Source organism: Accipiter gentilis, chromosome 14 (genome assembly GCF_929443795.1).
Source record: "Accipiter gentilis chromosome 14, bAccGen1.1, whole genome shotgun sequence".
In the NCBI taxonomy this organism is placed as follows: domain Eukaryota; kingdom Metazoa; phylum Chordata; class Aves; order Accipitriformes; family Accipitridae; genus Astur; species Astur gentilis.
The window spans coordinates 12,055,707-12,083,180 of record NC_064893.1 but is presented as its reverse complement, the minus strand read 5'-3'; the positions used below and the strand labels follow the sequence as shown (position 1 = coordinate 12,083,180).

The following is a 27,474-nucleotide window of genomic DNA, read 5'->3' as shown; positions in this document are numbered from 1 at the left end:
CACATACTCTTTTCCTGCTTATGGAAATTAATACGTGCTGGAAACCACTGACTAATAAAAAATTTACTAATAGAGTATGAAATGCTCCTTCACTAATGAAATATAACAAGGGGCAGCAACAGGCTGAAGAAAATCAGCTTTCTGACTTAAACAAGGAACTCCATTTGCTTTGAGATACTCCTATCTACCACCAGTTCTTGGGCTTTTGCACCTTGACCTGCTGCCTCTCCTTTCCTTTACAGGTTGCAGGGTTCGCATCCCCCCTTTTTGTCTCCAACACTGGAGACTGACATGTAAGCACCTACCTCGATTCCTCTACTCAGATTCCATGGATGATCCTGCTCATTTCTAAGACGTAACCCCCCATTAACAGCCGGCCTGTGCCAATGTTGTCAAATCCACCTGATCTGCTGCATCTTCCCTCCTCTCTTTTAGAGACCTTCTCTGTCCATCACCAATCCCTAGTTTTCACCCAGATCTTCACACCCACTGGAAATCACCTTCCTGATTAACTCATTTCCTTACCATTACACTTCTCCCCTCACCCAAGGAGGATGGAAACATGCTAGTTTCCTTTACCCTTAAAGTCCTTTTCTGAACTCTCCCTCCCACCCCATACAGCTAAAGCTCCATCTCTTTTTACCTGCCCTTTACTCCCATTGCTCTTTCTTCTGTTTCAGTTAATTCTTAAGCCCTTTCAACTTGAATTCTGTTTTCCTTGCACCACCCAAAATGTTACAGTTTGACTTTATGCTGTCAAAATCTTCCATGCTCCCTCCTCTTCCTAAACTCATTTGATAAGCCCCCTGTTTCTTCAACCATCGGCTGTCCCTCAGCATTCCTTCAGTTTTCTCCTGCCTCTTTCTCCTCTCGGACCACTTTGACACCTTCCCTCTCTGAGGCTTTTTCATCCCCCTGGTACAACACCTTCTGCGGGCATTGTAGCTGCCCCAGAGTGACAGAGCCATCACTGCCAACGCGCTTTTCTCCTGCCAGTGATGTGCTCCTTTTTTCTACTCCCACTCTCGGAATGGGCCACGGTAAGACCCACCATCCACTTTCTTCCAGTGTCACTTCATCACAGCAGCCGTATAAGCCTCATCAGGTAACTTTGCCCTGCACCAGGTAAGGAGCCATCTTATGTCAGACAAGGGGGGTGAGTTTAAACCACACTGGGTAGATTAAGAGACTGTCCCGGTATGCAGACTAAAGGTCAAAAATACCCCAAAGCTACATAACTCCTGCAGAGCAATAAAGCAGTTTAGGACGACCGTGAAGTCTTACCTATCCGTTCACCTTCACAGCACAGCGCTCCGAGTCCAGTTTGCGGCTGGTCAGGATGGTGGATGTGGGCAGCTGACGTAGTCATCCCTGCGCTTGGCTGGTTCCACAGGTCAGGCTCCAGGTCATCAACCAAGGAGCGTTTGTGCTACCTACATGCACTTAAAATTGGCAACGCTTAATTAAAAGCGATTTGCCTGTCCTTCCACCAACACAAGCTCAAAAAAAAAATAAATCTCTTTTTGCATACAGTCGCGCCAAAAAAGATGTGTTGGCAAGGCAGACCGTTTCTCTGTCAGACGGTTTCAGCCTGCCCTCTGCTGCAGGTTCAGCACACAGCACCATGTTGCTCCACGGCCTGCTGACGTTTGTCTCCCGAGAACGCCAACAGCACCGGGTGGCCCCATCTTAACGTGAATATAGAACTCGGAAAAGTTTAGTTCAAACTGGCAAAAATTAAAAGAGGTCCAACAAGGTGCAGCAATGAGGAGACATAAAAATTCATAGTAGGAAATACAAAGCTGAGGAACAAGAGTCACGTAGGCACATCTTCAGACAGCACTGCTGTTAATTCTCCAGATATAGGGTAGCTTAGACTGACACCCCAGTTCCCCCCTATTCCCTGGTATGCTGCGGACGTTCTTGCCATCACACGCTGAGAAGCAGGCAGACCAATCGCAAACCCCAGGTCAGCGCAATGACCTGTAAACACCAAACCTGCCAAAACACAGGGCAGGCTTCTGTCTCAGGCAACCGCTCCGTCCTGATGGAAGTCAGCATTGGTAAAGCCCAGCCAACCTAGTTCACACCACACGAGGGATAGAGAGGTCAAAGGTTAGTTGAAGTCAAAGGTTATTTGAGGACAGAAGTTATTTGAGGTCAAAGGTTACTTGCTAAGGCAGATTTCCAGAGCAAGACCAGACTGCCCTTTGTCACAGGACAGAGGTTACTCAATGTCAGAGGACGACTGTTACTCAAGGTCAAAGGTTACTCTAGGTCAGAGGACAGCCATTATTCAGGGTTACAGGACAGCCATTACTCAAGGTCAAAGGTTACTCAAGGTTACAGGACAGCCACTACCCAAGGCCAAAGGTTACCTGAGGTTAAAGGTTACCTAAGGTCAATCTATGTCAAGTGTTACTCAAGGGCAGTGGACAGTGGTTACTTAAGGTAAAAAGTTATCTCAGGTCAAAGGCTAATTGAGGTCACAGGACAGAGGATCCTCAAGGTCAAGGGTTTGTTGACGTCAGAGCAAGAAGTTGCTCTAGGATAAAGGTCACTTCAGGTCAAAGGACAGAGGTTACTCTAAGTCAAATCTGGTTTTGGTGTAAGTCTCACCACTGGAAGTCAGAACCAAGTCTCCAAAGCGTTTTTGACACGCAGATGCTGTTGGCTGTCAAAGTGCACAATGCACACCCACAAGCAGGGGGTGAGGCCAGGTGGGTTGGTGGGTCCATACCCACCCCCCCATTCACCCCCTCACCCTCCAAGCAAGGGGGCTGCATGCAAGCTGCCTGCTGGGAAGAGCCCTTCAGGTGCCCTGCCTGCCCACCCACCCACTGCACTTGGCTGGCAAAAGCACTGCTTGGAATGGGCTGCCTTCACACCAGTGACCGTACCAGCAGGGAGAACGGCACTCCAGTGCCCAGGAGTGCTTCAACTTAAAAGCATAAATCCAGTCAGGCATTGCCCTACAAAAGAGCTGAGTTGATTTAAGGCAAAAGAGCTGAAGGAACCAATAACAGTGATATGTGATAAAGACTTGGTGCTGAGTTTGCAGTGGCAGCTGTCTCTTCCTTTTCATGCATCACAGTAGAAGTTTTCTTTACAACCTAGTTAATAAAAATTGGTGGCTAGCTCCTCCCAAGGATTTAGAAACATCACTCCATTTTATTTTTTTTTTAAAAAAAGAGGCGGAGGGAGAGGGAGAAGGAGAGGGGATACAACAACTGAGATAGAGTTGTTACCATAAGGGACTGCTACACTCAGGGGAATCAGATGCAAAACTAAAGTTATCATTTGGGGTTGATAGTAACTGTATGCTTGCCAGTAAAAGCTACTATAGTTCCAAATTTGAGTCCAAACCAAAAAATCTCAAACTGAGTGTAAAGTTTTTGGCTATTTGTCAGAACATAAAAGCACCAGGGAAATTACTTGGAACAGTTGGGGGGGGCAGGGGGCAGGGTAAAAATTACTGGTTTTATTTTTTAATTTAGCAGTATCCTACTATCATGACAAACAGGATGTCAACTTTTTAAGAATAATAAACACTGACCGTTTTAAACAAAACTTTCAAAAGTCATTAAAAAATCTAAAAAGCTAGCAGGTGGCTAATGTTAGTCACAAGTGACGACAACAACAACAAGCCCCAAATCTTCCCCATAAACAACACAAAAAAAGCAACTGAGTGTTGCTCTGCTGTTAAGAGCTCATCTTTTCAAGAGCCAGAACTTTCAAAATAGTTTTTTTAGACTACAGGTAGTGAAGTCTTGAAACTTCAGGTAGCTTCATCCAGTCATATACAACCAAAACTTAAAACCACACTCAGCTTAGTCTATTCTAATGTTCTGTCAAGATAAATACATGCCCAAAAACAGGTTCTGAGATGCAAGTCACTTCAGAACCAAACACATTTTAGTAGCAAACAAGTTCATTTCTCAGCTAAGAAAAAGAAAAAATTTGCTTTCCCAAGAATTTTCTTGCTATTTTCAGCTACCTGGCAACAGGTGACATTGTTTCAGACTGTCAAGGTCCAAATACTGCCTCAAGATACTTTGAAAGAGGGAAGGACTACGTTTAGTGTAATTCAGACTAGATCCCACAGATCAGCCCTAAAAGCACTCAAAATAATCCTACTTCCTATTCAGGATGATAGTAAAAGAACCATCATTAGCTGGCAATGTCAAATTAGTAGTCAGGAAAGACAACACTTTTTCATATGGGCTGAAATCACATTAAAAAGGAAAAAAAACAATTGAGGAAACACCTACTAGACCTGCAACAGTTCCTTATTTCACCAGTGATCTGTAATCAGTTTGCTTCGTAAGACTTGCTTTTCTCATTAATTGCACTGAAAGCTTTTATGCAAGACAAAATAAATACTTGACTTGAAAGTCTCCGAAGGGACATGATCATAAACTTTTGTCTCCACACAGCAATTGCAATAAGCATGGCATCGTACAGTCTTTTTCTAAAGAAAAAGTTAAAAAAAAAAAAATAATCAACCCTTAGAGTGCCCATGGAGGCCATTTATCCGCTGGGAAAAGTTACCTGCCCTTACAATCCTTTAATCGCTTTGCCCGGCATACCCATGCTGCTGTGAATCATACAAAACCCAGCCTAACATGAGTTCATGAAAAAAAAAAAACTTTGAAGCAAAGTTTCTGAAGGCAGAAGGACCTTACCATCTTCTCCTCATTTAATCTAAGGGAAATACACTCCATCAGCTTTGGAAATAAACACAACTACCAGGATTTAAACACAGCTGTTACTACAGAGCAGCAGCTGTACTGTAAAGCACCTGCATATACACAGGCTACCATTTCACATGGTAGCCAATATGCGGAGTACCTTCACCACAGCACAAACTTACTCGGAGACCCATAACTTACTTTGATCATTTCCAAAGTAACACTTGTCTGAAGCCAAAGGACTCAAGAGAAAAGCCATGAAATCAGGTTTTCTAACTGTTTTTGTTTTTTTAATAAACTATAGAAGAACAAGGTAACATTTCAACCAAAGTCATGACAGCTGCATGCTTAAAAGCAGATACATACATATCTCTGATTCTTCTGCTCCCTTTGGGGGGGGGGGAGGGGGGGGAAGGGGAAAAAAGAGAGAAAAAAAACGGTCATGTGAAAGTTGAAGGCAATGCATAGATTTCTATACATATTCAAATAATAGCAGACTAAAGGAAACAGTAACACAACTGGGAAAAGTGTTTTAACAGTGATACCAGATCTACCAAATTTTAAAAGGAACTTTCAGTTACAGGAACCTTTATGCTGAACCAAGTCACATTTTTATACAGCATTAAAGGAAGTTTTATAAATTGAGGCACTAGAAACAAACTTACTTAATAGCTCAAATGTATCTAATGTGCGAACTGAAAAATCTACAGGCCATAGTGTACTAGGAATTTAGAACTTGAAAGGTTGCATTAGACTTGCACTTGCTCACAGTGACACAGTGAAATTAGTGGAAAACTACTGTTTTTACAGTTAGAGTAAAATCAGGTTCTGATTGTTGGTTCCAATTATCTTCCTAGCTTTTTCTCATTGTCCTCGCCTACTTCTTACGTATTCCCATCAGGGGGAAAACATTAGCTCCTGTGCCACCCCGTTCAGCAATACTTATAGAGAAATGGAAAGCACCAGTCCTTGGGCACAATTTTATCTACCATGCTGTATTCCTTTACTTCCTCCTGTGCCCCCACATCACTAAGCTTCTACAGGGTTAATAAATTTGTTTAGAATGACATACTCATGTTCTACAAGGGATACTTGTTTTTACCTTTCAATCCGCATGTTCTATGGGGGTTGGGGAGTATTAAAGACAGGAAGTCTTCACAAAGCAATTGGAGTGATCGCACAGCAAGAAGAAGTTGAGACAGAAAGAAAGGAGCTCATATAGATATGCGTGCTGCTTTCTATATGAGGAAGAGTATTCAAGATCCAGTGACGTTTCCACCCAGATGCTACAGTAATTGGCACCCTCTAAATCCCTACATTAAAATATACCTCAATATTTTAATCAGGCACTTAAACAGAAAAACAAAGCAGTAACATTTAACATCGGTATTGTGATATCTAGTCTGCAAGGCCAGAACATCTTGTATGAAGCACCCAGGAAATTAACTGTCCCACAGAACTGAGTAACTCCTGTCAAGGGCTAAAGGAATAGAGTCCCTCACTAGACAAGCATGTTTAAAAAAGACTGAAAGATGGTTAGTAAATATTTGGTAAAAGCTATTAACCACAAACTTCTGTATATTCTTCACTACCTAATGCAAAATGTAGTGCAAGGTTATTAATCCTTTGAGAAGATGGATCCAAAAGTAAACATTCAATGTGCTTTAATTTACAAGATAATATTTTTTTCCCCCCACAAAAAAAAGTTTCTCCACTGATAACAAGCTCCCTAAGGGAATACATTAATTTTTGCAAGGGGAAGAAAGCAATCATTTAAAAACATAATCTGAAAGTCAATAGTTGCCCTGTTTTGAGCCATAACATGTTTCTGATAAACGTTTCTTTGGAAACATGGGTTAGACCAACCAGTCACTGGTCCTCTAAGAGGGACCTTCATCTCCCTTCTTTTAAGTAGTGTTCTGCAGATGAGAGTAACCATTCTTTTAAAACTGTAATGAACATATTTTAGTCCAATACACTTCAAAGTTACAGGAAAATTCTACCTGCAAGACTTCATCTACCAACATTTAAGTGGTTAATTATAGATACTGTCACAAAAACACAGAATCAAGGAAAAGAGGAGGAAATTCAGTTGTAAGGCTAAACACTTGTGAAGTTATCTTTATATGCAAGTCAAGGGACAAATGAAAGAATCTACAGACACACAAACCACGTTTTTATGGTAAGGAGAATGCCAAATGTTTAAACCATTCTTAAGTAATTTATTTTTTTTACTGACGATTTACAAGGCCTTGATTATTAGACAAAATAGCGTATTTTAACTAAACTCAAAAAAAATACAAACCAATGGAGTATAGAAGGAAATGCTATATGGTTCCGTAGAATATATCACACCCAGTGCACACACTGATTCATTTTTCTCATCTGAACCCATTTGTTACTTATAAGATTTTTGCAAAGAAATATTTTGGTCTAGCCAACATATAGTGTACAGTTTCAGACCACTGAATTAGGCTCTAATTCTGGCATTAGTCTACAGTCTAAACCACTGCAGCAAATCTTTCAAAGTGTTTAGTGTAATCAAAAACTGATCTAGATATTTTTGAGCAGTTAACAATAAACAGGAGTTATAGACTGCATATAGTTCAGAATGGTACATTAACTGAAGCTAAAAGTTTTAGTATGCTTATTGCCAATTTCTCCCAAATTTTAACAAGCGGAGCTTCTTTGCAGATACATTATTGCTGAGGGTAATAAGGCTGTTGAGGAAAAGGGTATCCAGGTTGTTGAGGTGCCGGATATGGTGCTTGTCCAGGGTTTTGATATACAGGTGAGGGTGCATACGGCAGATTATACTGACCATACATGTATGGATTATAGCCCATTGGCATTGGCATCTGGCAATACCTGGGGGGGGTGGGGAAAAGCATACTTTAGTTGCAAAACACGGATGATGATAATTTGCAAATAACAACTCATTCACAGATACAAAAAGACATGCAATCACTGCAAATGCTTTCCTTTCATTTCCATTTTTGTGCACCAGATAGCATGGTAACTTTCAAGGATCAAACATGAAAAAAATTGTAATGCGTGGAACAGAAATGCAGACAGAAGGTGAAGGAAAAGCAACTTGCTAGAACTAGAACTGATCTAAATTGATTCTCTTGTGTTTAATATCATTGTACATATTTTAACATTTGCTGAGCATGCTACTGAAGGAGAGAGCAGCTGCCTTCAATTCCTCGTGATGACTCCAGAAAGATGGAAAAAAGCATCAGAAGAAAGCACACTACTCAACTGGAATTTTTTCTGTATTTTTCATCATCTTTAGCAGGATACCAAGATTTGAAAAATTAGATATGCCAACACTTTCGAGATAAACAACACCGACTGATTATGCAAGGGATGGCAACAGTCCACAAACCACAGTTAAGGAACTGCAGTCCTATCTCCCTTCTCCTTTAAAAAAGCCAAACTACAGAAATTTAAAATGAACCCTTCTACAAATGCTCCCAGCAAATGATATCAACAAGAATTACATGATAAAACTAAAAAAAGTCATTGTGCCTCAAACACTACACAAATCTTCAATTATAACAATAACTGATTTTAAAATGTCACATGCAACAAACAAGTGCTTTTAGGTAACAGAGTAACAAAGAACTGCTTAAGTACTCCCACAGCTTACCCTGGGTAACCTGGATAAGTTGGGTAAGGAGGTCCCTGTGCCTGGGAAGGTGCAGTGCTTGCTGCAGGTGTGCTGGCTCCTGGAGTAGGAGCAGGAGGAGCAGGAGCAGCAGCAGCAGGAGGTGCAGCTGTTCCACAGGGTGCTGATGTAGAAGAGGAACTGCTTGCTGCAGAAATCACTGGTGGTGGTGGCCGTGCTGGTGGCTGTGGTTTAGTCCCCTAACAAGAGAAAGTAAATTAAGCTGGAGCTTCTTTCTGGAAGTCTTGGAATCAAAAGCTGTGGTTATATATTAGTTGATTTTATTTTTATTTTAAATGGACATTCTATATTTAGGCTATACAGATAATAATGTGAAGCATCTAAAAAGCAATAAGCTTTCCATTTCGAATCTATAAATTATGAACACCAATAGGCCATAATACACCTCTCTGCAAAGTCTTTAGACTTCGCCCTCTGTTTCACTTCAACACATTTCCAAATACACCAATATATTAAGGAGTGATCTACACAAATTACAGATCACTTTGGAGTTCCACAGTATGGACCTTCTATTTTCAACCCCCTAATTCTGTAGCATATATTTACCACCATGGTTCTGGGTGCTGGAGTAGGAGTTGATGATGCAGCAGGCTTACTTCCTCCGGCTGCTGTGGTCTGATATGTAGGCAGAGGAACAGAGGGAGCACTAGGTTCCCTAGCAATACTTTGCTGCAAATCTCTATTAAAAACAAACAAGCAAACATACAGCTTAAGTTTAAGAATTGTTTGTTATACATGCCAGCAAGCTAAGCTAAAAAGATGCAACAGACTAAATCTAGTATTTAAAGCATGACCCCTGAGCTAGCTCAAACTAAATCTGGAGTCCAAATCACTTCCACAGAACCAATCCTCTAGCCAACCTTCTGATTAACGGTTACATTTATTTTCTAATAATGTCTTTATATTTCAACTCAATACGGAATACATTTCACCGAATTAGCCAAAAGCTTTAGGATCAGAAATTATAGAATAGTCAGAACATTTAGCAACTTGAAGGCTTTCCTGAGAACCTAAGAAAACCTCAAGGCTATGGAAAAGGATGAAACTAAATTTCGGTAATTTTGACACATAAAGAGAAGCAATACAGAAGAAAAGCAATGTCACATCGTCTATAAATTGCCCTAAATTAAATAATATTGCATGCAAATACCACACATCTAACAGAAGAAAGAAGAGTCTGCTAGATAGTCTGCAATATCATTTATATCTGGGTAACTATAACTGTCAAAAAAACCCTGGAAAAAATCCAAATGGCTCAGCACATGAGCTTTAAAGTTCTCTATTCTGTTACCTCTAGTGTTGGAATTACTCTTGGTAAGATACAAGGAGGCTTTGGTGTCACATTGTACTACAAGCTGCCATTAAAGAGCATAATTTTACAGTCAGCTTGTCGTGAAAACTCCAAGGAAACAGTTCTAAATTACATATTCAGATATGTAGTTAATTTCTCAATGCAAAGGTTCAATATTTGAGATTGGGCAGATTCTTCAGAGAGACTTTAGGAAGCATTTAAAATTTCAGGCAATTTTGCTTAAAAATGATAGGTGAGCAGTACGTAACGGCTAGAATTTGATACCTGGCATTCTGAAACAGAAGACAGGGGAGACTGACAGGTATACAGCCTAGTTAGCAACAAACTACAGACTCCTATTGTATTGCATGCAAAGGTGACCTCCAAAGAAGAACAAAACTGGCAACTTTTGCAGAAACTTGGTAGAAAGAACAAGACTGAAACAAAAACTCCAAGAAAACTGTCCTCGTGGTTACCCCTGCAGTAAAAAGGAATGATGGAGAAAAAGCTGGAAATACTGTCCTGATGCTCTGGTACATATGCGTATGCATATATCAAACTATTTCTTGCAGATGGTGGAGTAACTGTTCAACACTGTATTATACTGAAACTAACAAAAACAAAACTTAACATCTTAAAAGATGACATAACAGATGGAAGTAACAATTTTCTTCTTAAAAATCACACTGCAAAGACCAATGACTTACAGAACAGTGGTACCATTCAGAGTGAAGTATATCTTGACCACAAAGCAACCAAACGCATTACATGTGAAACATAAAACACTATTAAAACTGATCCTCCAACGGCCAATCATTATGGGGGGGGGGGGGGGGGGGGGGCAGCAAAATTTCTAGTTCTAAATGAGAAACAATCTAAATAAATTTATTTTCAGTAAAGATGCAGCCCACAGTCAATATTTTTATTGAGGGGGGCAGGGGGGAAGGGGCAACACACACACTTAATTCACTCAAACCGTGGGTTGGGCACACTGAGAAATACATTTTGTAGATGTACACTACAAATATCTCAAATCTGATCATCGTCCCTAACCTTGACAGGGTTTCACATCAGCAAACAGTTAACATGTAGGGAAGTAAAAGATAGCATGGCAAGATTCAGCTGAATGTTTTATCAACACTAAACCTACAGCTTTAACACTGAACTTTTTAATGTATTAGAGATGTAAGAGATCCAGACCTAAGCCTTGATTAGGCAGCCTACAGCTTCCAAATTGCATGACTGTAGGAAGTGGAAGGGGTTGTATACAGTTACTGAGAATTAATTTACAAGCACAATGCCCAACTGAAACAGAACAGTTCTACAAAGGATGAAGTTAGGAAATATAAAATTTGAGGGCTGAGCATCCCATTCACAACATGGTACATGCACAGAACGACTGCAGTTTCACCAACCCAAACTTTAGTAACAACTAGACCTTTTTGTAAAAGGCTATGTGCTTTGCTAAAGAATACCTATTAAAAGGCAAGCCTTTTCAGCTATTATTTCCTCTTAAGAGAAGAGCCTAAAAAAATCACAGCTGAAGCATACTATACTAGCTTGATCACATGGGGGACAATGACAACATCAGACACTTTCCTTCACATGAAGGCCAAAATCTGCTTCTCGCCCCAGCAGTGTAGGCAACCCACTTATCTAAATAATGATATCAGACCAGATCAGACTATGGAGCAGAGGTGGAATACCAATGTTTTTACCCCCACCACACTGGGCACATAGAAGGCAACTGTATGCTGAACCATTTACCTAATTTCTCAAACCAAAAGGACAGCAGGAGCAAGGTGCAGAAATCAGGAGTTCCTCAAAAGGAAATAATAGCATAAAATTATTAACAAATGCATGCCAAAAAGAACTGAGAGTGAAATCATGAAAAGATGAAACAGATTCATGCTGAACTGTATACAGGAACAGCAGAGCAGACTTCAAAATAGATTTTTCCATTTATTTCTCCTATCACTTTCCTAGTTTTTCAGGGGAGGGGACAGCGAGGTTAGTATTAAGGCATAGAAGAGGTGATAGTCTTAACACACCTAGTTTCCCTCTCTCATTTCATCAAGTATTATAATAAACATGTCACCAAAGATTAATTTCTGATAAGTACTTAACCGTTTCTACAATGCTTAAACCAAATATTGAAACCTTACTTGAGCAGTTCATCTCTTTCCGTCTTGCGAGCAAAGACAATGTCACTGCATTTGTTTTGGAATTTCAGCAGGATTTCTGTCAGCTCATTGTAGAACTAGTGAATGAAAAAAAATCCCACAACATGGTCAATCAATACTTTCAGACTCCGTGCTAGCATATTTCTACATATTGATCCAGTTATAGGGGTTGTATTATTACAGTGCCCAGAACCTGTCATTCCAGTGAAGTTTGCCAGTGCATATTATTCTGCTTTGTAAAAACAAGTATTAGTCATCTGTTGTCCATCACTGTAATATCATACAGTTTTGTGGGGTGTTTTTTTAATATATATAAATGTGTGTGTATAAATATAAAAATAGTTTAAGACAACTAGAAAGTGTATTAAAACCAGAACAAAACTAGATAACCTCTGGTGATTATCTATTTATTTTTTAAAGGATAATTTTTACTTTTTCTTTTAATTTTACTGCCTTCAGTCAGTTCCATGCATTTCATTTTTATAGATATTTCAGAGTTTTATTTTCTTTTTTCCTCTACTGAGCTATCAATAAACCAGCTAAAAGTACTTAATACAGAAGCAGTAAGACACCTTCCAGAAGCCCAGATCAAAAAAAGCAAGCTAAATAAAGCCCTCCTCATCTGCCCTCACGTATGCAGTTGCAGTATATAAAACACAAATTCGAAAAGGTGATTAAATACCATGGGAGAACAGATGAAAGAATTCCTCAGATAAAATGGCTCATTTGGGTACTTCAGCATCAGTTACACTGCTGTAATTAAGAACTTTTCCTATTTTAATATAAAGCAGTGCTCAGAAAAGCTTACTTTTTAGATAAGAACAAAGAAGCATTTCACAGCTGTCAAAACAATCAAAATTCAAGCATCTCACTGTCCTCAATTCAGCAGTAAAATCCTCAAAAATGTACCTTCATCTAGCATATCTGCAAAGTTTATTATGAGTTTTGACTCACATCTTATTGGGTAAGTTAAAAAAAAAAAAATCCCTTAAGCGTTACCATACCTTTGTGCCTTCTTTTAAATTGGCTACAAGTTCCACAAAGTTGTCATTTGCTACAGCTAAGTTCTTCAAAACTTCTTCTCTTAAATTAGATTCATTGTTTGATTGTTTCATCTTTGAAAAATCCTGATGTGCATTCTTAAAAGAAGGGAAAAAATAAGCAGTGAAAATAATGCAAGCTAGTTCTGTGTAAGATTCTGTACGTTTCAGGTTTTTTCCGCTTACTCATTGCTTCTACCCCCCTTTTCCAATACCTGCCTTTCCTCACCTTCCATCCACACACTGTACTTCCCAATATTTGCTATCTGCCAAGTGCAGTGGCTGTTTCGGAACTATACATGTATTAACTCACTGGCAGTAGGTATCAGCTAATTATCTGTTCTATTGTGGGCTGCCTTCGCCAATTCTCAAGCTCATACTGCAGACTCTCTTTCAGAGGCTATACTAATTAGGCTCTCTCCTGTACAACCCTCCACTGACATTCATAAAATCATACCAAAAGTTAGTATTTTTCAGAAGTGCTACCTCAAATTTGGTTGACATTGGTAAGCTAGTAAAAGGACAAGGAAGTGGAAATCTTACAGAAGCATCACCTACATCTCATTTCTTTTGGGAAAATAAACAAACAAGCAAACTTAAAAAGACTATTTCAGCTACCAGAAGCAGCCAAACTTAAACTCCAGGACATTCAAACACCAAAGTAATATCCATCAAGATTTTAGAAGTCTTATGTTAAAAGATATCTGAATATAAAATCCTAGATAAACATGGGCCATATCATCATTTAGAAACCATTATTTCCCTTTTGCAAAAGTCTTATTCTTGCAGTCCAATTTGCAGTCAGACATTGCAAGTAATCTTGTGTGCAAATAGACTCCATCATTACTCAAGCCACTACAGTCACTTGTCCAGGAACTAAGACTTCTTCTTTTGCCAGATGTTTCAGGTACCCGTCTCTAGCGTTAATGACAAATTAAGGCTGAATTAATAAATAAACTTTGGGAATTTCTCATTAATGTTTACTTTGATGAGCTTTGCACATGCTGGAAGTCAAGCACATTGTAAACAGTAATTAGGAATAAACCAAAATGTACTTCAAAGACCCCAAATGTCTTCTAGTAGACAGTAAGGACAGGTCTCCTGTTATCTAAGAAAGAAGTATTAAGATGGGATGAAAGGAAAAACCAAAACAAACCCAAAAACTTCTTAACATGCCAGTTTCTTTCAAGGGCAAAGCCATCTGCAGAATTAGGCCAAGAAAGGGTCCAAGAGAATTTACACTGGAGCTCTGCGAGAGTCTGCTAAAAATTCATGTTTCTTTCCACTGAACACAAAAAACACGCCTGTATTTTTCAGCGATCAGAGGAGTAAAGGAGCATCAACTGGCCTATGACAGAGTAACAAGCAAAACAGAGTAGAAATCAAAGTGGGATTTCTAAAGCACTGGAGAGGTAAAGGAAGCATTGCTCCTTAGTTTAAGAGGAAGGAAGACATACAAGGTGCTGTACCTGAATGTTTTTGAGAAGTTCTTCCTGTTTTTTTAGGGACTCTTGCACTTTCTGTGTGTAACTTCCATAAATTCTGTCCAACTCAGCCACAGAGATAGCCTCCTCATTTATAGCACCATCCTGCGCAAGTGCAGTCAGGAATTTGCTTGTCATGTCAAAATTTACAGATTTCAGGTCATTTTCCAGTTGTTCCCTCTCCTTCTTAACTTCATCCAGATTGGCCAGCAAAGTTCTTAAGACATTAACAACCTAGGCAATAAAAATTATCAGAAGTTACATGTTTAGAGGAATTATTGCAGAAGTATACTCTATTACTTGTTTTCATCTTGCAATCCTCACGGATGCTGGCAACACTACTGCACGAATATTTGTTTATAAATGTGTTTAAGATGACAAACCAGGACAAAAAGCAACAAAACAAAGATCTTCAAGCATTTCTCAAGCTATATTCTCTCCTCTAAAGATTTGCTTCCACTAATAACACTGAAGTACTACAAAGATTTTTAAATCTATTCATTTAAAAACTGATCTGATACCTTCCAAAAGGATATTCTAAAAATGGCAGTCAAAAACACTGACTTCAAATCACTCATATGAGAAAAACAATCATATTGCTGTAGGTGAGCCATGACTTTCTTGGGAAGCAAGTTGGTGTAATTGCCTAATACTTTAAAACGCTGGGCCATGTCTGACATTGCCCAATTGTCCCAAGAACCTGAGCACTACACCCCACCACCCTACACAACAAAAATATTCATCAAGGATTGCTCCTTTTATAATACTCAACCAGTCTCACTGTCCATGAAGATTAAACTTGTTCACATCAAGCAGATTTTAAATGAAAAGACATCCTCTTTTCCAAATGTTGGTTATCTCCTATATCCATTGTGACAGAAACAGGAGCAGCTAAGGATCAGCTTCCACATCAATTCATGTAAGTTTATTTTGTTAGACAAATAGCATTTCTATTCAAAATAGGGACAAATTTCAACGCTTTACCTCATTTCCTTGTAATGTTTTTGCTGGGTTGGCAGAAGGAATGGCTGCGTTGAGTTCTGCCTCTGGCTTACACAGAAGTGCAATCGTATCCCGGTGAGACTGATAGCGCTCTTTCACTTGTCCATCTGCTTGAACAGCTTTATTCAAAATGTTATGGTAATTGGTTCCCTCTGGTGGTGGAAGGGAAAAAAATGGGTGGTTACAGTCTCAAAAAGTTTTAGCCAAGTCTTGCACCAGAGCCGTTTTTATGCTTTTCAGCAAGACTTCATACATTTTTATAAGCCTGCCCATTATGAAGTTATTAAGACTTATAAATAAAACTTAAGGTTCTATGTTACGTTTTAAATACTGCATAAACTAGGCACATATATAAATTCTGCTAAGAAGCATACAAAAATGTATGAATGAACACTCATTTGAGCTACTCCCTGGATTTAAACACCTGTAACTTTGCCAAAGTAAGGCAGTGGTATTAGTTCCTTCTTAGCTTCAGAACAACACATATCAAGTGCACAGAAATATGCTGTAGTGATGGCCCTAAGTAGTATGACTAACTGCTGGGAGAAAAAAAAACAAACCAAAACACCAAATCAAACACCTTGATGGGTAATAAACAAACAAACAAACGTTAATATACAAAGAAAAAACAACTACAGTATTTAAGGGGTAACTGCAACCAGATTCTTAGGAGAGCAGTCATTTTTCATTGCACATGCTTTCTGAAACTTTAGCATGCACGTGTATTCCAGGGGTGCAAAAGTAGCAGCAAATTCTCTGCTATCACATCATCTCTCAACTCCGAACAATGGTACAGATAGCAACAAAGATATTTTGGTATAACCTCTCTTAAACTGAAATATGTATATTTAAAGATAATACCAGAGCATTGAAAACTACTTTAATTTACACAGTGAGAATGGACATTCTTAGAGCATCCCCAGAATCCAAAGCATGAAACATGAAATTTACCTGCCCTTAAAGGCTTATAGAGTTCATTGGATGGCGTTCTCTGCCAGCGTTCTTTGAATTTTGTTCTCAGGTCATTGTCTGTAGTTTCTTCTTCATCTAATAATCTTAGTGACTACAGAAGTAAAATGTTACATGCATTATAAGCCATTCTAAACATGAAATAGCTATAAAACATACAGCTAGTGTAGAAAATACAAAGAATGCTTATACTTCCTTTATAAATTTAATTTGGCAAATAAAAAACAGGCATGAAAGGCACAAATCGCCCAAATTTCTTTAGAATTCCCCCCCCTCCCCCCCCCCCCCCCCAATTTTAAAAACAAAATAATTCTAAGGGAACATCCACATGTGACAGAACAGTTTTTGTATGGACTAAATGCTTAAATGGCATATTTTTAAGGTGCTATTAAAGTTACAAGCATTTTGGATAATTGTGCACTTTTTCTATTGTCATTTAAAGAGAAAAAAAGCAGTGGTGGTGTTTTTTTAAGAATGTTTTAGTGTTAGTGGTTGCTGAGCTTACTTCATCTAGAATTTCTTTGTTCCTTTGTAGCAGTTCAGGCAGATCTTTGATCAGCTGATCAACAGTCTGAATTCCTCCCTGTTCAATCACAGACTTAGATTTGTTCAAAATAGACTGAGGAACAGTATCACCAGACACATCTTCGATAGCAGCAGGAAGATTGAGGGAAGCCAACACACTGAAAAAGTCAACATGTTAAACAGCAACTTGTTTGTAGTTTTAGATTGTTTTATCCTGTAAATAACACTGCCATCCAAACAATCACATAGTCAATTATAATGGAGAGTATAACGTACTCCTGGACAGAAAGTTCAAATTGAAAACACTAAACTTATTCCTAGTGTGTACCTCACCAAAAACAAGTTTCAAAGCTCTTAAAAGCTGAACAAATCATAGTCTTTTAGCACTTACAAAATATGGCAAACATTTTCAGTAGGTTCTTCATCTACCAGATAGTCACAACTGCCTTGAGTTACATTCCTATCTTTCAGGTTGATATAAATTGTTTTATTATTATTTATTTTAAAGAACAACATTTTTGGAGACAAAATGTCATGTATTGAGTCACAACCAAGCCAACCATTGGAATGTGAAAATCATTCTAGATTAATGGAACTGGAAGTTTTTCTGAGCAGTGTCAGACTCCTAAAAAAGATGAGGAAAGATTGAAGAAAATTAAATACTATTTGTTCTTAATATGCTTTCAGTCTTAACATCTGCAGAAAAGTAGTTCTAAATACCCCTGCTATGGCTTAAGTTTGCCAGCCTACCATACAGTAATAAAAAAACGCTGCTGTTATCTGGATGTCTGCATGCTGCAAGGCAACCAGTGTTTATAGGCTGTTCCATAACTCCTCTTGATAAATTTAAGCAGCAGCCATACTCACCCATTTGCCAGATTTGTGGCTTCTCTCATCTGGGCTATTAACCTGTTTACTAGATCTGCCTTTCTCTGGTTATAAACACTCACAGACTGCTGAACTTGCAATGGAACCATCTTCTCAAACAGGTCTGCAATTAAAGTAGTATAAATTACTCAGGTTGTACTGTCAAGATAAGAGGACACAAACATCTTCACAGCTCTTTTGTACAGGTTGTACTACAGAGACTGATCTAAACAGTTTAAGCTACTCTCCCCCACTCCCCAAGATGTCTTAAAAAAAATTTTAAAAATCTATTTCTACAAGTCTTTAGATTAGATTTCAGTTTTTAAGACTGAAATTAATTTAGAAATAATTTAAAGGCATTATATTTAAAAGAATTGTAGGATTACAAATCAGATTTTCCTTACAGCTTCCTTTCTAATTCTGCTTTTTTAAAGGAAGAAAATGAGAAAGGGAAGAGACAATCGCTTTTCAGAACTCCCCTGTACAGCCAACAAACTGAAATTTTTCAGCTTTATGGAAAGTCAGCAACTAGGTAAGTTAATATTGTACAATTTGTTACTTTTTCCTTTTATTAGTGTTCTTTCTGAAATTTAAAAGGTTGGTTTAATATAGAAAATACAGTTGCTGAGAAAATCTGAGAAAATCTTTAAGAGAAGGGCACACTGCAGATAATGATTTTCAACCTGTGGTTTATTCTTCCAGTACGTTTTATCATCAAGTAGTAGAACAACAAACAAGAGGGCAAATGGCACTTTCAAAAACACTGCTGTATATTTAATACAATTCAAAAGGAAATGTTTACTTTTTAATGGTACAAATGAACTTACATGGCCATGTGTTTCACAAGGTAACAACTACCCTCTGTGCTCCACACACTTTGCTTACCGGTGAATTTCTGGCTGAGGGGAACAACAACTGGAGTAGACTTCACAAGACTGGCTTTTCCAATGGACTCCAAATCTTTCAGGTCAGGAACCCGGTCATGGTAAATGAAGTCGTTGTCTTTTTTAGCAGCTGCAAGTGCACGGTTGATCTTGTCAACCAGATCTTTAACATTTATATATTCATCATAACGAGATGCCACTGTTTTCACCAAGTCTGCTGCATGCTAAAAGAAATAAAAATACAGTTAAAATAATAACTTTTCTTTCTTTCTCCATTTCATATATTCTTAGGAAAACAGATGAGCTTCCCAGTTGGCCAAGCGACTACTGCCAACGCATATGATCAATATTATCTCCTTTAAGGAAATATTCTCCCCTCTTACATATCAAAAAGGAAAAAGGAGATTTTACTCAGTAAAATAGTTCACTGGAGGAAAAAAAACAAAACCAAACCAACAACAAAAAAACCCAACATACACACACAAAAAAAACCCAGTAACCAAGTTAACATCTCACAATAGCTTCACTATTACTCCCCAAAATCCCCCCATGTCATCTTCATGTTGTTTCATGAAACCCACAGCTTGCTTTTGCAGGTACTGCAAATTGTTTCTCAAATCTTGCTCACATTCATGAAGGAAGAGGCCAAAGTCCTGCTTTTCACATCTGCCACTAACACCCATCTAACCTTGAGTTCAGAAGCTACAGAAATTACGCTGGAATCCTACTGCAAATTAAAATAAAATACAAGGTCTGCTGTCTCTTCACTCCTGTCTGCTCAAGCCTAGATGCTCCCCTGAGGTACCCGGTTCTCCTACATCCAATTTACTGCAGGACAGATGCAAGAAAAAACATTGTCCTTTGATTTTATCTGTTCAATCCTTATCACAGTGTGTTGTGAAAGTGTAAAAACAAAGTACTGAGCAGCAGTGTCAGTCAAGGTTTACATAAATTCACAACAATTCAAAAACTCAAACCATCTTGGAATAGTGATGTGGAACCTGAGCTACATTAGAAGTGAAGTATATTTGAAATTTTTTGTCATACATCACACAACAGTGGTTCTGGTCTGATACAATACTATAGTCTAACTAGCATTTGCCAATAACAGAAAATGAGAGAAGAAGAAACTGGGGTGTCCGCATATACTTTAATTTGGAAGAATTTATCTCCCCTCCCATTTAATCCATCTTTGTTCTAGTATTTAAAAAGGGAAATAAAACCAGAATATTACATTATAGTAACTTCAAAAACTCAAAAGGGATACTAAGCCTATAATTTAAATTAATGATGGAAGCAGTATTTTAATAAATACAGAGAACAGAATTTAAGTTTCAGGATTTAAATTGCATTTTACTAAATGTATTAAATAAGACACAGGATTTTAACTTCTGACTACATGCTGTTCATGAAGCAGTGCCAAAATAAGTAATAATAAGAGTAGTTCCCCTCAAGCTTCACTAAAAAAAAAAAAAAAACCTAAACCAAAACAAACAAAAAACCCAACAACACAAAAAAGCCCAACCCACCAAAACTTTAACTACTCATAGCTACTCAATGTGGAGGGATACTTCCTGTAACACGTGAAGAAAAATCACAGACACAAGCTCATTTACTATACAACTTAAAAATGATAGTAAATTTGATTTAGCCAGACCTGTCAAGGGTAAGCACTTTAAAAAAACCAAACCATTAATATTCTATTACAGTACAGTCCTAGAAAAGGAGTTCTGCTGGGCAGATTTGAAACTCAAGAATAAACAACAGATACACCATCTATCACCTAGTAATGCAGTCATAATATAACAACTTGCTATTAGAAATTCATACAGGAACTTGATTGTCATGCAAGCACACAGAAAAGTTTCAAGCTCCACCTCACTCCAAGTCAATAAATGCATAATGGTAACTTCAAAATGTCACCGTGATACTCTTTTATACAAGTCCTTCAACTCTCCTGCGTATCTATAAAGAGATATTGCACATGGATCCTACAAAGTCAGTTGAAACAGCACTTCCCCCCCCACCCCCCAAGGACCAGGGGACTTCAAGAAAGTAGTTATTTTTAGCCATTTTTTCCCTACCTTACTTAAAAAATGCGAAGACCTTACTTATTACAACATCTATATCTGAGTCCCTCTAGGAACCAGATATAGAGGCAAAAATCTAAAGACTAAAAACAACTGTTTGTTCATTTTTCAGAAATTATTCTGATTTAAATCAGGATTGCAGGAGGCTATAGACCACGCAGAATTTTAATCTTCAGGGTTTTTGTGTTTTGGTTTTTGGGGGGTTTTGGGGGATTTTTTTTTGGTGTGTTTTTTTTTTTTTTTTTTAACATTACTTAGGAAAATTTATTAACAAATCTGTTACATTAGCTACACTGAGATAAGAAGCCTATGCAAACGTAAAGATACAGATTTAACATGTCAAGCAGTATCAAACTGCCCCAAAATCATTAAAATACATCTTTATAAAAGCTACAGAGATACCTCTCATCTTTGCAGCTGCTAATAATTTGATTCATGTGATAAACATGCTCTGTAATTTAATACTTTTCATTCTTAGTTATGTGAATTTTAGAACTCTGAGCTAGCTTTTCAGGATTTGAAGTTTTCCCATATTCTTCAGAGAAGAAAAAAAAGTTACGCACCTGCAACCTCCCAATTTCTTCACCAAATTTCTTCTGCTGTTTTGCCAGGATAGATTGATGATATTCTGCATTGGCCTGCATAATGCAGTGCTTTGCAGCCAGAACGGGAAACACCTCCTGGAAATAAAAATACTGACCAGGGGAAAGTCCAACCACATTAACCACCACAGACAACATGGGATGCAGGAAGAAAAAGGAAGAAGAAAAGGAAATTAGAATCACCCAATTAATGGTTTAGATAGGTTAAAACATTAGAGGTAAATGTCAGAGACCACGTGACTTTGCATGGATTGCATCCAGTCTTGCGTTTTTCAATCTGTTGTTGCAAAATTCTTAGTGTCCATTATTTTAGATGAACTACAATTTAAATTCAAGCCATGAAGTCACAACATTTACTTCAAAGATTAGAAATGCATGCATATATTAGAAAGGATAGTTGCAAGAACACACCCAAATGCCCCCAAGACAAAGCCAAGAAAGTGTTCTCAAAAGAAGGGTGGGGGGAGGGGGAACAGGCGCCTTTTTTTTTTTTTTTTTTTAGTTTAATAAAGCAAATACACTTAAAACAACAGCAGGCCTATCAAGAAAGTAACTCTAAAATTACAAATACAAAGAACAAATAAAGATAACCAATAACTATTGACATGGGAAGCAATTTAAAAGATTTAAAAGTCATTTTTAGGCTTTTATATAAAAGCACTTATCTTTGCAGGAGTACCAACCAAGACATGAAGAAAACATTGTGCTGCAGCCCACAGTATAGGCATGGTCTTTGATCAAGGATTTGGCCTTACTATTTTATTTCTTAAATCAAGGAGCACTGGAAAACCAGAGTGATGTTTTAAAGACTTCAGTATATAAACACCTGCTTCTTCACATTTGTGCAAACTTGCTGCCCCCCCAGAGATTAAAAAAAAAAAAAAAAAAAAAAAGGGGTAAATTTGGAAGAAAAAGCTGTCTGGGAGGCCTTGCAACGTCTGATGCATCAAGTCAACCTCTATTTCACAGTACTAAACATGTAACTGTTCTCAGAGCTGGCATTGAACTCGCAGAACCAGCAAACCTTATTACATTCTTTCAGATAATCTATTGACAGATTACTATGCAACTGGAACAGGGAGCAGATCTATGGCTTAGAAAGGTCCACAACAATGAAAGACAAAGCAATGGCTTTATTCTATCTCATTGTCTCTCAGCAATCAATCATAAATGTAATACCTAAGTGAGAAATTGGCCCAATCTGTAAAATGCCACAGAAAGCATGAGAGAAAATATGTGCATACATAAAAGGTTCTATCGAGTTGCAGCCAAGCAAGATATCAATTTAACTTCAAAAAACTTTTTTTTTTCCTTCCAAAAATAGATACAAAAAGTCACTGACTGGCCAACTAAGGCATTTGTGTAATTCATTGCTTAAGAATAAAAATGCATGCTTTTACTTTAATACAATAGCCCTTACCCATACAATTCCTACCATTTTCAAGATTCTGTTCTGCATTAGACGGGGGGGGGGGGGGGGGGGGGCATGGAAATTACCAGAACTGACACACCCCCACCCTGAGAATAAAAGTACCTTTAACAAATATTTTGGCAATTATTTGACTAAGACTGCATATTAAGTTACAGGACCAGACATCAACCACTTCCATTTATCACTGGTAAAAATCTTTTTAGTAAGTTTTCCAGTGTGTTTTTAGTAAATCTAGTATATTTCACATTTTATTTTTAACAAGACAGACCACTGCAAGCTGTAATAGTTATTTTAGAGTTTTGAAACTATTAACAAAGGAAAAATAACTGCAAATTAGCAACAAGGAATGCTTCCCAGGGACATTCACAGAAAAAGCACTATGGAGGACTATCTCCTATTTAGCTATATAAAATTTCAGGAGTCCAACAATACCAGAAGTAAACCTTACGCAACTTCTACATTTACAACACTGCACAAAAGGTTTTCTACTATTTTATGATTTGAACATAACTGATAGATTTGATACACTGAAAACCTGCTCATTTTTAAGTACTTGTTATACAATGTATATTCAAAGAGCATGAAGATAGATCCTTCTGCAACTTCCAAAACCAACAGCATTTAAATCAACAGTCAAGACTAAACTGAGATAATTTACAAGCATCAAGATTGTTTTGGGGGGAGGAAGAGAAGGCAGGCAGAAGGACAGAGGATACCTACTGACTTCCAGCCATGTTTTTCATTAACAAGTGAACAATACCACTCTATTCATGCTGTCAACATGAGAACAAGTTTCACATGAAAACATTGAGACTAGAAGCCAATTAAGCCCCATTAGAAAGTGTTACTTTGAAAAATAGATTTAGTAAGGCATTAAGAAGGCCACCCTAAGTGCTATCATAAACATTTCAAGTTCACTTTAAATGAAATGTGTTGCCAGTAAACACACTTCATCTAATAAGATTTTACCTATTTTAAAAAACTACACTATGTTTTGCCTCCCAGATTCTTCACTGTTTTTCAAGTTACAGGTTCATTTCCCTTAAGTGTAGCAATTCATCAACTTCTCTTCAGGATACATTTTAAGTGTATTTCATCAAGTACATGGTAAACAATAACAGTTATTCACAGTAACAGCAGATCCCAGATTATTTCCATGAGAGTTACTAACCTTGGGCAAAGTATCTTTATATTGACATTGTTTGTAAGCATCACCATAGTAATCTGCAGCTTGATTAGCTAGTTTAGCTATGATACCATCTTTCATTTTATCTGGGGGGAAGGGGAGAAAAAACAAAGAACAGTTATGATTATCACCAGGTTTTACAAGCAAACAGGTAAATTACTCCATCTTCAAACAGCAACAACTGCATTCTAAGTGTATAGCTTTCCATTATAACTCAAAGGTGGGATCTCATTCTTCTCTCCTGACATCCAACAGCAGTTTCCAGATTTCCTACTTTCAGTACTTTTCTACTTTCTACTTTTCTACAAGCATTTGTGCAGCCATAATCAAAGAATTTAGCTGAAATATAGTTAGTAAAAATAGTTAATTTTCAGCAGGATCTGTCCTCTAATGCAGCTCCACATCAGGACTCTCAAAAAATTGCAGAAGTGCAGCAGAAGAGAAAGGACTGGTCCTTTCCTTGGCAGTCCACACCAGTTAGCTTACAGTGAGTATAGAAACACCATTCCTAGACATAAATGACCACAGCTCCTCCAAGTGGTATCCACTACTTCATATCAGAGCCACATGTGCCTAGCAGTGGCAGTATTCCCTGCCTTACATCCTCACCCTGCTCCTGAAGCCAAAACTGTTAAAATAGGAACATGCTACATCTATCCTTATCTCCTTTTATAATCAGCTCTGCCCTGCACTAGCAATTCAGCCTTTCACGAGAAGGCAAACAATCGATGCAAACATTGGCCATCCACTCTAAATAGCTGCCCTTACAAACAAGCATCCTCTGGCTCAGGTGATCTTTATGTACTGTCAGATTGATGAGCATGAAGGGGGGGTATGGGGAGATTAGGAAATCTGCAGAGTATGCTTAATTGCCAAAATTAAATCAAAAGAATACCCAAGTAGTCTGTTCATTCCAGCATATTTACACATCTACCAACAACACTTCAGGCATGAGCTATGATGTAATATATTTACCTTCTATGAGGTAAATGCATTTAAGGTATGCCAGAAAGATCTTTTCACTGTGGAACAGGATTTAGATGATGAAAGGAGCTTATGAGATCTAGCAACTTTCTTCTCTGCTAGAATGTTTCTGTCCAGTGCACTAAATGTTTATTAAAACCAAAACAATTAAAATCTAAATAGACTGTCCTTCTAGCCCCACCTAGTGTGTGGTAGTTGCATCTTCCTTCCTACAGCCTGAGCTCTTAAGAAAAGAAAAAAATATTGGCATATTAACTATAAAGGAAATGTTAAGAGTCTCATTTGTCCATGCAGATAGCTCAGAAGATATCTTTCACCTCAGAAGCTTTAGTTTTTACTCACATATCTTTAAATTATTGCAAGCCTTGAGATCAAATGGTGAACACATGCAGACCTGAAGACACTTAAAGAAAACATTAAGAAAGGCTCAGAAATTAAAGAACTGATCTGTAGTTATTCAGCGGAGTTAAATCTAACTGACCAATCTGGGTTTTGCCAAACACTTCCACTTTCTTTCAACTTGTGAATGAACTCGGTTCCATCAGAAATAACATTTATCAGCTGGTAAGCTGATAAATAGCCTGTCTCACAGGAGAGAAAAACCAGAAGATTGCAAGTAAGGTAAATAGAAATGCAGCAAGAAGCTCAATTTGAGTTTTCAGATCAAACTTTGAAGCATTACCACTTGAAAAATAGGTCTCTGAAGTTAATCATGTTGTCAAACATGATTCTTCACAAAATGTCTTTCCTGTCAGGAAAAAGAACCTCTCTACTTCTGACAAAATCTACAGCCTCCATAGTCAGATGATTATTAACCTTACTGTCCTTCTAACACTGGCAGACTTGTGGTCTTGGGAGTAGCCACAACATCTTCAGTTCACGGGTTTTGCATCAGCCTTGCTTTATCTTTTTCACATTTTCAATAATAAGAAGTCAAGAAGGTGACAGAAAGATCTACTTCCCATGCAAAATGAGGTAAGCATCTGCTCCTGCTCTGAAGGAAAGTCTCAGGCATTTGTTATACAAATTTATTTCAAAGCAATGTCCAACCAAATAGCCAGAGACTAAAATACTGCTACCAGCATGATAAAGAACATAAACACAATTTATCAGTTGGCTGAAGGACAATAGTTTCTCACTGAGATTCTCCTAAAGGCAGGAAGGCTACAATAATTTTCAGGAATTTTCCCTGTGAAGAGAAGAAACATTCCAGTTAAGATAACCCCTGCCTTCCTCCATTGTATTCCAAACAACATGGGGAGAGAGAGGAGTTGGTGGGCAATCACGTGACCTCTATGTCCATAGTTCTACTTTTAGATATCTGCAATTTCTAGATGCACAACTTCTTGTAAATACAGAGAGAAGAGCAGAATAGCAATGAGTAAGGGATCTGGTACCAAAGACAGTACTGTTTCACAGGAAAATTCTTTGAAGCATGTGTTCTTTAATGGTTATATTAAAATGTGCGGCCTCTGAATCAGTATTTCACAATCAGCCTTTAACTGTTAGGGACATAATTCTTTGTTCCACCTGCAGAATTTCACATTGAGATAAACAGGGCATTGTCAAAGTTAGACTGGGTCAAAAAGTTCCTCTCAAAAATAGGAGCAATCAAACAGAATTTGTTTCCCCTAAACTCTTAGGAAATGTCCTTTGTTTCCTAGCACAGTCAGATCTTTCTTCCCGAATTCTCATTAAATCACTCCCCAGACAGAGGAGGAGGAGAGTAGTGGTAAAACCCCTATGCACCATTTCTAGTACTCTCAGTTCCTTTAGAGAATGCCTTTTGTTCTCAAGGGGGAAAAGTTAAAAATATAAACCAGCAAAATCTTTTGTAAAGATGAAGACTAATAGTTTTGGACATAAAACGAAAGGAAAGGCAAATGGGACAGCTACACTGTCAGGTGAACCTTAGACAAATTTTTAAGTGGCATCTGTAGTTTGTGTTCAATGACCTACAAAGCTGGGGGCAGGGGGGGAAGTGGAGAATCGGTAAAGGCAAAAATAAAAACTTCTGAAAGGCCCTTTACAAGCTCTTATTAACTTAAAACACTTCTAAGTTTTTGTGGAAGTTGTAATAAGCACGTAAATATACAAGCCAAAAATTAAGATATACCTCTTGTAGCTTTCAAAAAAAATACTTCTTGGGCTTGAGCCAACATAATAAGACTGAGAGTTCCAACCGTGTCTGGAGAGATGTCCACTGTAGGTTCTCGATTCAAGGATGACAAAACTGTGTCTTTAATGTGTTGGAAAGCACCACTTGCAAACTAAGTAAAACAAAACAACGTATTATCATTCATGTTTCCAAACAGATTTTTTTCTCTTACAAATATAATACATACAACAGTTTAAAAAAAGAAAGGGGGGCTTTTTTGGTATATAGTCTCCCATTTACTGTTTAGCCACTAAAAAAGATTCCTTGTTACTTCTTGTTCTTGAAGCCACTTAAACCGAGACATTTATTAAGACAGACTGTAAGTAACACTATATTGGCTACACCTAATGGCATAAGAACATGGAAATTTTAATGCATTCCACAAAGAAGAAAGA

The 27,474-nt window shown here is 37.9% G+C and overlaps 1 protein-coding gene across 4 annotated transcripts in view; it reads right to left on the bottom strand.

Moving 5' to 3' along the window:
* Positions 1–6,783: 6,783 nt before the first annotated feature.
* The window catches only part of PDCD6IP (programmed cell death 6 interacting protein), a 32,468-nt gene continuing 11,777 nt past the window's right edge, over positions 6,784–27,474 (bottom strand). Inside the window, exons 5-18 of one of the 4 annotated variants that reach the window (XM_049816922.1) lie at positions 27,038–27,191; positions 23,923–24,023; positions 21,281–21,412; positions 18,629–18,851; positions 17,744–17,867; positions 16,857–17,034; positions 16,334–16,445; positions 15,365–15,534; positions 14,366–14,614; positions 12,861–12,995; positions 11,839–11,933; positions 8,932–9,061; positions 8,344–8,561; positions 6,784–7,559 (exon numbers count right to left, since the gene is read on the bottom strand). In XM_049816922.1, the coding sequence (XP_049672879.1) occupies positions 7,391–7,559; positions 8,344–8,561; positions 8,932–9,061; positions 11,839–11,933; positions 12,861–12,995; positions 14,366–14,614; positions 15,365–15,534; positions 16,334–16,445; positions 16,857–17,034; positions 17,744–17,867; positions 18,629–18,851; positions 21,281–21,412; positions 23,923–24,023; positions 27,038–27,191 (2,190 nt within the window). In that variant the 3' untranslated portion in view covers positions 6,784–7,390. Of the gene's footprint in view, positions 7,560–8,343; positions 8,562–8,928; positions 9,062–11,838; positions 11,934–12,860; positions 12,996–14,365; positions 14,615–15,364; positions 15,535–16,333; positions 16,446–16,856; positions 17,035–17,743; positions 17,868–18,628; positions 18,852–21,280; positions 21,413–23,922; positions 24,024–27,037; positions 27,192–27,474 lie in introns of all 4 variants that reach the window. The other 3 variants (XM_049816921.1, XM_049816924.1, XM_049816923.1) reach the window with 3 other exon arrangements.